Consider the following 12061-nt stretch of genomic DNA (forward strand, 5'->3'; position numbering starts at 1 on the left):
AGGGTAAAATTATATTAGTTATATCTGTATTGAATTTTATTAAAATTTTAATTTGTGGTAACGGTATATTAATATACGAGAATTAATAATTTTTTTTAAATAGCTAATCCTCTAAAATATATTATGTTTATCAATAAACAATTGCGATAAACATTTTAATGCATTATATTTTGTTGTATTTCTTTAAAATCCTGATGTTTTCTAGACTTTTTATTTTCTTAAATATAAGTTATCTCACTGTTCATTAATAGATATCCTATTTAATTTATTTACATGTTAAAAGTAAATATTTCTTACATTAAATTAAAGAATTTAAGATATTTTCATTTTTTTCCTTAAAAACTTCTTTCCATGTATGTGAAATTTTGTGTAAACTTTTCTGGATGGTGTATTTTGGGGAAATATTTGATAATGTGAGAAATGTAAATTATAATTTACAGGATAAATTATAATTTTATTTATTACAATAAATTAAAAATATTGTCTTATCATTAACTTTGGAAACTATGTAGTTCTTCAATTTATGAGATATTCGTGATTTAACTTTTTAAACGGAATAACTAAATAAAAAATTTAAATTTACAAGTATATAAATATAATATTGAATAAAAAAATAAATTTAACATTTTAGCAAAAACTTGATTATAATTTTACTATGATGAGTTAAATTTGCCAGGCTAGATTCGATGTAATAACAATAAACATAAGACTATATGATTATTTTAGCTGGATAATTTTAAAGTTAAAGGATATTTTAACTGCTTGTCTAATACCCCGGTTTTGGTGTTGCTCATCCAGAAGCTATAAAGATTTTGTAAATGCAGCTTCACGTCTAATGTATTCAGCTTTGGCCATTTCTTTGGCTATATACTGAGGCATATTTGGGATCATACAACTCGATACACTACTAATAGCTAACATAATATACTATAGCAAACTAATAATTGCTGACATCGACTTAACGCGTCGACATGCGACATACGCGTACCCGATCAATGCTCAATTTCATAAATATAATTTTGTAAAAACATGGCCCACCTGGTGATTTGGGGGTTGTCGCAACTATAAAGTCAATGCAACAATATTGCAATCGGTGATAATTTTAAATTTAATACCGTGTAAATAAATATGAAACCGCTTAATTGAATTAATAATGGCCAACATTTCTAGCTCATAGCTATGATATTTGGACTCTGTCTCAGTTATTCGGTGGCTATAATAAAAAACCGGATGGAACTTATCGTCAGGCTGCTGTTGAAGTAATATAGAACCGTAACCTTGGCTACTTGCGTCACAATGGAGTTCCATTTAGGTATGTGGATTAAATACAGATAGCAACGGCTGATCTCTTAATTTAAGTTTAATTAATTTGAACGAAGTCATTTGTTCTTCGCCAAAATAGTAGTCTGCATCTTTTTTCAATAAATTATATAATGGTTTAGCTATTAATGCAAAATTGGGAATAAAACGGCGAAAATATGATGCCAAGCCAATGAAATTGTGAATTTATTTTTCGAAACAGGGTAGTTATCGATTGCGCTTACATTTTTCGGACCTGGTCGAATACCAGATTGACTCACCAGTAGCCTAAATAAATTATACCACGCATTAAAAATTTACTCTTGTCTAACCTGATCTGCAGTTTATTCTTACGCATGCTTGCTAAAACTTTAGTAAGAAAATCTAAATGCTCCTCGATTGTATCGGTAGCAATTAAAAGATCGTCAAAATAAACAATAAGTTCTTGTTTATGGATAAATTCTTGAAAAACACCATTTATGAATCGACCAAAACGGGCGGGTCCATTGGCTAGCCCAAAGGGCATTTGGAGATATTCAAATTATCCTAACGGAGTAGTACAAGACGTATACTTAATCAAATCGTCAGCTACTTTGATATGATGAAATCCATCTTTTAAATCAATACAACTGTAATACTGTTTACCACGAAGTAAATCGAGATTATCATTGATTAACGGTAAAGGGTATCTATTTTTAACCATATGTTTGTTTATCTCGCGATAATCTATGCAAAGTCGGAGCTCACCGTTTTTCTTTTTTACTAAAATAATTGGGCTTCCATACTCTGAATGGCTAGGTCTAATTACATTTCGATGTAATAAATCATCAATTATTAATTGCAATTTTTGCTTTAAAAAAAAAGAAAGTCGCCTTGGATGGAAATAAATCGGAACCTCGGTTTTTAATTTAATGTGTAACTGTGGCGGATTATCTAGTTCAATAGTTAGGTCGGTCGTGTTATCGACAGTTAAATAACTGCTGGTATATACATCAATAATTTTTTGTCGGGTATTTAAAGGCAAGGTAGGCTCGACAGTGATATCAATGTCATTACCATTATTCTCGTCGTTACGATAATCTAACGATAATATTTCGTCGAAGCGGACGTTATCGGTTGATTTAAATGTAATAGTAAATTGCCTATCAACAATACGCACATTCACACAGTTATGGGCCACCCGAGTAAATAATAATTTTTAATGGTCTAATTGGGTACAACACGAAAATTTAAACTTATGGGGACATCCAAATCATCATTGTTTACATCAGCCATGAATTCGTCAACAACACATAGTTGAGACCCGTTTATACCTACTAAACTAAATTTAGGAGGGGTAATACCAGATACATAAGGAACAACACTGAATTTTAAAAGGCTGACTGGACTACCAGTATCAATAAAAGTCATAACATTAGAAAGATTGCCGTTGGGATACTTAATATTAACATTTAACATAAAAGGGAGTACAAAACAACTAGAAATATTTTCTAAAATTGAAACATTCTCACCGCGGGAATCGTTGGACAGTGGACGACGTTCATCTCGACGAGCTGGACAGGAACTTAAATAATGACCAACGGATCCACAATTAAAACATCGAACATTGGCATTTCGATCACTAAAACGGCTGGCTCTCCTGGGCGTCGATTGACTAGATTGGAGCGGTGGGCTGGGCGACCTAGACTCAATGACAGGGGGGCCTCGATTAAATGACATTTTAGGTCTATGTAAGCTGGTACTCTTTTTATTTTCTCGACCGGCCTATTGTGAGCCACCCTGGAACTGCTGTTAGGCATTACTTCAGGGCGGCCCACGTTGTCTTAATAATTCACACCACCACGTTGTAAATCAGTCCGAAATTAATCAAGAGCTCATTTGCAACGTGGTGTGGTCCCTCCCGTTAACCGGATCCCAGAGTGGGAAACGTTAGGGAGGGTTGGCGAAATAACTCGCAAACAAAACACGAAAACAAGAACCTAAGGCACCGGCTTAAACCAGCGTCTCAGATCCTCCTGTGCTGGGCGGCGTAATGCCTCTGTCTCGGGCGTTCCGCTTCCTCCTTTTTTAACAAAACGGATTCGGTGATCGCCTGGACGAGCCTCCACGCTTCCCGGCTCCTCAACATCAGTTCCACCATGGACCCGACTCGGAACGTAGACCCTAGTCGGGACTCCAAAGAGTCCCGCTCATAGGCCCACGCCTCACACCGGAAGAGGGTGTGCAGAGCGCTGTCAGCCTCTCCCGGGCGATACGAACAGTGGTCGCATATCGGCGCGGCTGCTTTGCGAATACGGTGTAATTACTCGTTAAAGCTGCCATGGCCGGACATCACTTGGTTGAGACGATAAGCATCTCATTGTGAGTCCGGTCCACCCACCTGTCCAGTGCCTTCCGTCACCACAAGCGTGTCGTTCGCGTAGCAGATGACGCACACGTGCGGTGGTAGTGGAACGTGGAACACCGCGTCGTACGCGATGTTTCACAGCAGAGGCCCGAGAACTAACCCTTGCGGGACGCCGCTCGTAACGGGTCTAACTCTCGGGTCCGCGCCGCTCTCGTAGGTGATGACCCGGTCGCCGAAGTACGACCGGATCATCCGCCCAAGGTATGGAGGCACCCGAAACGCGTCCAGCGCTCCGAGGATGTGTGACCATCGCACGGAGTTGAATGCGTTTCGGATGTCCAGGCTCAACGCCACCCCGAAGCCTTGCGGGCTGGTACCCGATTTTTTAAGTACCGACTTTTTAACGATCCTTCGGTTTGGAAACAGTCTTGAAGAGCATTATTAATTTTTTCGTAATTTCGAATGTCAGTTAACAATTCATCTTCACTGTTATGGTCACGAGCCAACAAGTAGTGACATAGATCCCGAAAATATTGTCCCTCCACTACCTGTCGCTTGCTCTCATTGAATGTGAGATCAATATCGCGGAAAAGCTGCATTTTATGATGGAAGTATTCGAAAATACAGTCATTTTTTAGCTGTAACCGATTAGACATACGGTGAATTTTATCAACGGTGTCGAGTTCACAGCCAATAAACGTTTTTCTGAATTGTTCCATGAAACTATTCCAGTCAGGGAACTGGCTTGACGAGAACCAGTATTTGGTTGGGTTGGGTTCCTTAAGTACTCGTATACAGAGACAAAAACAATTGTAACTGCTTAGGTCAACCTCAGGTATAACGTTAGTCCGACCCGCCCGCCCACAAAACACGGCTATACCTAATGCACGTTTACGTACTTAAGTCGCTTTACATGTATATATATATTCTAATTACTATTAAAAATATATTGTCGTAATATGCATAATGTTCTGCATTACGCATCTTACATTATCAATAAAAAATGATTACTCTATATTTAATACCAATTGTATACAACACAAGTAATTGATTTATCTGTCATAACATATACACATTTGTACACTAGCTATTATATATGTATATACATGTTAAATTGATTATTGTATACTATGCATCTTATCTTAAAAATAATTATCATGTTATGTTCAAATTTTACACAATAAACTTAAAATCACTAAAAGCGCTGACGGCAACAACCCATGATGGGGGTAATTAAAAGTAATATAAAAAGGCGCTGATTTTCTAAGAGAGCAGAATTCTCTCTTCTTTTTGAAGATTTGAATTCAATAAAGAATTCAGGATTCTTCTATTTGATTTATTTTGAACAAACTAGCCGCGACCCCGTGTTGTCGTCGGTATATTTTATAGCGATTTCAAGTACAATTATTTTTGCGTCAATACGTTATTTATTTATTAATAAGGAAAAGTATAAATCTGAACGTGAGATATATAAAAGAAGTAAGTAAATTTATATTAACCCAATTATTTAGAATTAATAATCTGAGTAAAGAATGGTAAAGCAATAGATTTTTTAAACATCATTTAATTTAATTATTAATAACTAGTTAGTGCTTGGTCATATACTTCGACTGGGTGTCTGAGAGGAGGCCTCCGCCACTCCATGAACGCCTCAGTATTTCCACTAAAGCACATACCAGTTAACATCACGCTTCGACTGGGTGTCAGATAGGAGGCCAAGACCCCGGCCACTACAAGAATACCTCAGCGTTTTAATACCTCTATGAGAGGAACTTAATTTGTATCTTTTTATATCTACTTGTCTTTACTGTTCTAAACCCTCGGACTCTACTACCCCGATAGAACCTCGTTGCTCCTGAATTGACCAAATCCCTAACATCCAACCTTGGTCAAATAAAATTCCCCATTCACCGTTTTTTGCTTATTTTTTGTATTACTACAATATATTAACACACTTTATTCTTATTTAGAGATATAGAACTCATTCATTCCGATTACAAAGGATGAATCCAGTATCGTCATTTTTTGTCACTACCTCCATGTTCCAGGAGTGGGTAATTTACGCGCCTGCTGCTTTCCTTGGATGTGGTAGCCGTTTCTCAGACACCCTCCCCGGAATCGAACCCTGATTTCCCGTTACCCGTTACAACCATGATATTGATAGTAACTACTATCATAACATGAAACTAAAAAGTGAAAAATAAATATAGTTTAAAATAACTAAAAAAACACGCTTTTAAAGCACATCGAACTAAAAAGTTAAAAATAATTTTTAAAATAAGTTTAAAATAATTATGAACAAAAAATACTAGTATTATTGTGATAAAAGCGTGGGTGCTTGTACCATATTTTTCGTATATTGAGCGCCCGATGCTTTTATCACAATAATACTAGTATTTTTTGTTCATAATTATTTTAAACTTATTTTAAAAATTATTTTTAACTTTTTAGTTCGATGTGCTTTAAAAGCGTGTTTTTTTNTTTTTAATTTTTTAGCTCGATGTGCTTTAAAAGCGTGTTTTTTTAGTTATTTTAAACTATATTTTTTTATGACGATATTAGCAAGCATATATACTTTATTATCAATGGTAATAAGACAGATTGTTGTGAGTTAATAAACACACTAACTGGCAATTCAGAAATTATATCTATTGATAGTGATAATTGACAATAAACGCTCCGCGACTGTAACAGCAATGTCATAAAAAACTAAAAAGTGAAAAATAAATATAGCTTTAAAAACGTGTTTTTCAGTTTTTTTAAGCTATATTCATTTTTTTACAGAATTTTATAATATTTATGTTACAGCAGATTTAATAATAAAAGAAATTATGCGCTTATAAATATGCTTGCACTGATTGATCCGCTGCCAATCAGAACACTGTTTTGTTATCGGACCGAGTGAACTATCTGTATTCATATAGTCTGTGGTGATAACGTAGTCAATTTAAACCACCTTAACTCTATAAACTATTACAAATAATAAAAGATATATTTTTTTTTTGTTAATTGTGGTTTTAGATATAATTTGATAAATATAATTTATTATAATATAATTAAAATAACTCTAAGGATGTAAGTGGTGCAATGGAAAAAGTTGTAAATAAAAAACCACTATGGCAAAAGTGTAGTTTATGCCATGACACCAATTTTACAAAATTAGATCAATTTGAACGGTGAGTAGAATTCTAAATATCAAAATTAATAATATAATGTTCCGGAAAATTTTTGAGTAAATTTATAATGTAAAAGAAGGAAACTGTTTTTTTTTTTGTTTTTTATGTGGTATATCTTTAAAAAAATAATCAATTATTAAAAGTAAAATTATTGTTAAATAATGTATACACACTTCAATATTACATTGAAACATATGTACATTTTTAACCACTTAATGTTAAAAGTATAACAAAATATACTTACTAATTGTGTTAAGTATTGATTGAAAACAAAAAATTTTTAATTTGATGCATTTTATATTATCAGACCTTACCAATACTGGACAGCTATTTTTCTAAATATATCTTTCCATAAAATTTTTCCTATTCAATTGAATTTATTATCATTAAAGTTTAGACAACAGGGTAAATAAATATTAAATTTCACAGTGATACATTCATGTTAATATATAAACATTTGAGTAAAATGATTGCCTTTGTAAATTAGGCTTGTTGAGCAGTTAAGAATTTTTAGAATCTAATTATATGTGTTGTAAACAAAAAATAAAATAAATATAATATAAAAATAATTGATAAATTTAACAATTTTATAAATTTAATTTAAAAAACAATAGCACAGTGGGGTTGCGGCATTTTGTGAGCATGGTACAGTTGGGACTAGTATAGATGATATCTGACGGTGATTAAAATCACTATCATAAAAAACGCTTCAATGCAAATTTGTAGAAAAGCAAAATTGTTAATATTTCCGGAAAATGTTCAAAAATTGAGTTGAAAAAGTTTAACTTATGTATAAAAATTGTTATTTTGAATCCCCTCTGTGGTCAGGTCAAAAGTCATATTTTCAAAAAATGTACATCAAATAAAAGAAGTAAAGATAAAGTATTAATGAAAAAATAATTGTATTGATCCTTACATTTTTCGAAAAGTTTTAGTAATTTAAAGTTGAAAAAATAAAATATGAAATCGTAAATTTTAACACCAAAATTGCATGTTTTTTATCTACGGCAACAATTTGCACATAAAAGATAAGTCGTGGGATAAATTTTTTTTTTTTTAACTAACAGTGCATACCATTATCTTTATTTTAACATACATTTGAAATTCAGAGTATTATCGAAACATTTTCAAAACTTAAGTATAAAACTTAAATTTTTGTGCAGAAGTTGCTATTTTGAATCCCTCCATGTGAGCAGATAAAGGGTCAGATTTTCAAAAAAGTTATATCAAATGAAAGACCATTATCTATGGTTTCAATGTAAAAATCCAGCACAGTGGGGTCGTGGCACAGTGAGGAGGTTGCATAGTTGGGTCCAGTGTAGATTTAATCTGACAGTGATTAAAATCACTATATTTAGAAAAACTTCGATGCAATCTGTAATTGTTTAATTCTAATAAATTGATGAATAATTACAAAAGCAAAATGAACTCCTATTTTCTTATTTATAACATGATTAGTAATTCTAAGATTCAAAAATATAATTTATATTTATATAATAATGAAATTTTTAATTATATATTATATCATTTTTATAATTAATTGTTTTCAAATTATTAATGATTTTGATTTTTAATATATTAAAAGAAATTACTTTTAATCTACTTTTTATTGCCCTTTAAAGTAAAAGTTTATAATAAAAAAAAAAATGAATTTATTATCATAACTTTTAGCTCAACTTTCAAGTTTCAAATTGATGTAATTAAATAGAAAAAAATAGTATTGTTAAGATTAATATGCACTCAGGAAATTATATAATTACTATTTACAGTAAAGTTATTAGTAAAGCTCGATTTTATTGCATTTTTATCGTAATATATCACTTAAATAAAAATCATAGTAATCATTTCTAATTAACTTTGAAACATGCATAACTGAATTAATTTTAATGATTTACTTTAACTAAAAAAACCAATGAAAAAAAAGTTGTTAAAAAGAACTACTCAATTGAGCGAATTATAAATTTTGATTATAATTGTAAAAATTGATTGTTAAATTCAGGTGAAACTAAAAATCATTTTTTTTTTTAGATTTGTGATTTATATATCAACATGTTACCAAAAAATATTAACAATCTATAATATTCCAAAAATTTCGAATGTTAAAGACTTAGTAACACACACAAACAGAGTTAAAAAATTAATAAATTACAAAGTAAAATTATTTACTTTGGCATTTGAATACTTTTATCATATCAAATTTAATTCAGCAAAAAATACATTAAAATTATTAGAAATGAATCATTTTGTTTGTTTGTACGGATAAAGCTGTTTAAGACATTTTTTATTTGATTAAGGGATTTTTTTTCAATTTTTGAGGGTAATATCTTCAACTAAATACAAATTATAGTAATTTTACATATCGTTCAAAAAAGTAGGTTAATTGAGGGTTGAAAAAATAAATCGCAGCCACAAAATGAAACACATAGTAAAATAATATTAACATGAATAAGAAATTTCTTCTCATGAGAGGAGACTACAGTGATGAGATCCTTGATATTTATTGAAGTTAATGAATCTAAATGAGATAAAAATCAATTGATTTTAAAATTTTTCTAACTTAAAAAAAATGCAAAATATTAAATGCCACAGGCGGATTCGAACCTGGTACCCTAATCATGAAATATATACAAGTGTTACTGATTCAGCAACTGTTCGTCATTTAATATAATGAGCAATTTAAGCTAATTCAAATTTTAAAGTTACTTTCTCGACTTTAAAAAAGCAAAATATTTTAAATAAGTTGAACTTCTTATGCCTTACGAACTTTATTCTAAATAATGATATAAGCTTTAATTTATGATTAAAAAAAAGTGTCAATATTTCTGGATCATTTTCAAAAATTTAAAAAGCTTAACTTGTGTGCAAAAATATGTTTTTTTGAATTCTCCCTGTGCACAGGTTTAGAGTCAGATTTTCAAAAAAATTATATCAAATGATAGAAAAATGTAAAATATGATCTATGTAAAATATCTAAGGTTTCAATTTTAAAAAAATAATTTTAATTTGTTCATTTTTCAAAAAGTTATAGCTGTTTTAAGTTTTAAAATATTTTATGTTAAACAGCGATTTTTACATAAAAGTTATGTTTCGTTACATTCGATGGTCATTTTCCTATAGAAAAAAAGGTGTCAGGACAAATTTTTTAGCTTCAATGCGAAGCTGAGAAGGTATTAATTTTACTATGATATGTTTTTCAATCTCAGCTCTTGCTGGACCGATTTTGATAAACAATATGTCAACAATATTTGACCTCTGGATTTGTCTTCATGGTAAAAATGACTACCGTATGCAAAAATATGCTATTTTTTTGAAAAAATTCTTGATATTGTATTTTACATTTTTTAACATTATAATGCTATAACTTTTTAAAAAATGCATGACTCAATTCTATTTTTTAATAATAAATACTTTATATATACCTCTTTCATTCGACATACTTTTTTTTTAAATCGGACCATTTCCCTTTATACAGGGGGGGTGCAAACCTTTTAAAATGCGTATAGAAAGTAGAACTTTTTCAACTTAACTTTTGAAAATGTTCCGGAAAGACTGACACTTTTATATATATCTTAAATTAAAGCTTATATAATATATTTTAATTAAAAAAAAAAAAATTTGACCTCTGGATTTGTCTTCATGGTAAAAATGACTACCGTATTCAAAAATTTGCTATTTTTGTGTTAAAATTCTGGGTTTTTTATTTTATTTTATTTTAAAATACCTGACAAGGGGAGTACATATTTCTATAAATATTATGTAAATAAAAAATTAATATAGCATAGAAAGTTAAACTTATTTAAATTTGTTTGCTTCTTTTAAGTCGAGAAAAATAACTTTGAAATTTGAACTAGCTTAAATAGCCAATTTTTTCACCCGACGGGAGCATGGTTGTCAAAATTTATGTTTTACACGCTTGGGGTACGAGGTTCCAACCTGCGTATGGCAATGAATTTTTTGCATTATTTCTTAATTCTTTTTAATTATTAGCTTCGATGCAAAGCTGAGAAGATATTTTTTTGTGACTATCATTTATTTTCTCTGTTCTAACTTGACCTACTTTTTTCAATGATACGTCAAATGACTACAATTCGTATCTAGTTGAAGATATTATCCTCAAAAATTGAAAAATCAATTAAACAGTTAGTTATTACATGTTCTCCATAAAGACAATTAAAATCATTAATTTCTAATGTTTTCAAAATATTTATTAACGAATGAAGTTTGATATGATAGGTTTCAACTACAAAATTAAATCATTTTACTTTGTAATTTAATAATTTTTTTACTCTATTCGTGTGTGCTACTACTAGACTATAATATCACAAATTTTTTTGTAACATGTTGCTATATAAATCATTTCTAAAAAAAATGATTGTTTTTTCTCCTGAATTAACAATTGATTTTTACAAATATAATCAAATTTTATAATACGCTCAATTGAGTAAATCTTTTTAACAACTTTGTTTTGATTGGTTCATTTAGTTAAAGTAAATCATTAAAATGAATTCAGTTCTGGATATTTCAATTGCAGAATCTTTTCATACACTAAAAATTACTAGGAAATTATTATTATTACTTCTATTTAAGTTATCTACTACGATAAAAATGCAAAAAAATATTGAGCTTTTCTGATAAATTTACAATAAATAGCAGTTATAAAACTTTCTGACTGCATATTGATCTTAACGATACAATTTTTTTAATTGTCATAAAATTTTCTATTTAATGATGTCAATGTCAAACTTGCCAATTGAGCTAAAAGTTATGGTAAAATAAATTATTTTTTTTTATTATAAACATTTACAAAAATCTACTTTAAGATTGTAGAATCTTTTTAAATACCAAAAATTACTTATAAATGATATTATGATTTCTATTTAAGTGTTCTATTACGATAAAAATGCAAAAAAATAATGAGTTTTTCTGATAAATATACTGTAAATAGTAATTAAAAAATTTCCTGACTGCATATTAATCTTAAAAATAATATTGTTTTAATTCTCATAAAATTTTCTATTTAATGATTCATTCTAGTCAACGAAGGAGTAATTTTAGCGAATAGCAGAAAAAATTCCCGACCAATTTTTTTTTTTTTTTTAAAGTAGGAAATTGGTGGATTATTCCAAAAGCAACATCAACTCTTATTTCTTTAATTATATCCTGATTAGTAGTTCTTTGATTTTAAAATATAATATATGAATAAATACTAATTATAGTTTTTAAATTTAGTATGAAATTG

The 12061-nt window shown here is 29.9% G+C and overlaps 1 protein-coding gene across 1 annotated transcript in view; it reads left to right on the forward strand.

The window, feature by feature from the left end:
* Window positions 1-6582: 6582 nt before the first annotated feature.
* The window catches only part of LOC126910450 (vacuolar protein sorting-associated protein 54-like), a gene marked incomplete in the record, with an annotated part of 17449 nt that continues 11970 nt past the window's right edge, over window positions 6583-12061 (forward strand). The window contains 1 exon segment of the mRNA XM_050693033.1: window positions 6583-6822. Coding sequence (XP_050548990.1) covers window positions 6734-6822 — 89 coding nt within the window.

The sequence above is a fragment of the Daktulosphaira vitifoliae genome, unplaced genomic scaffold (genome assembly GCF_025091365.1).
Source record: "Daktulosphaira vitifoliae isolate Bord-2020 unplaced genomic scaffold, ASM2509136v1 Scaffold_1, whole genome shotgun sequence".
In the NCBI taxonomy this organism is placed as follows: Eukaryota; Metazoa; Arthropoda; class Insecta; order Hemiptera; family Phylloxeridae; genus Daktulosphaira; species Daktulosphaira vitifoliae.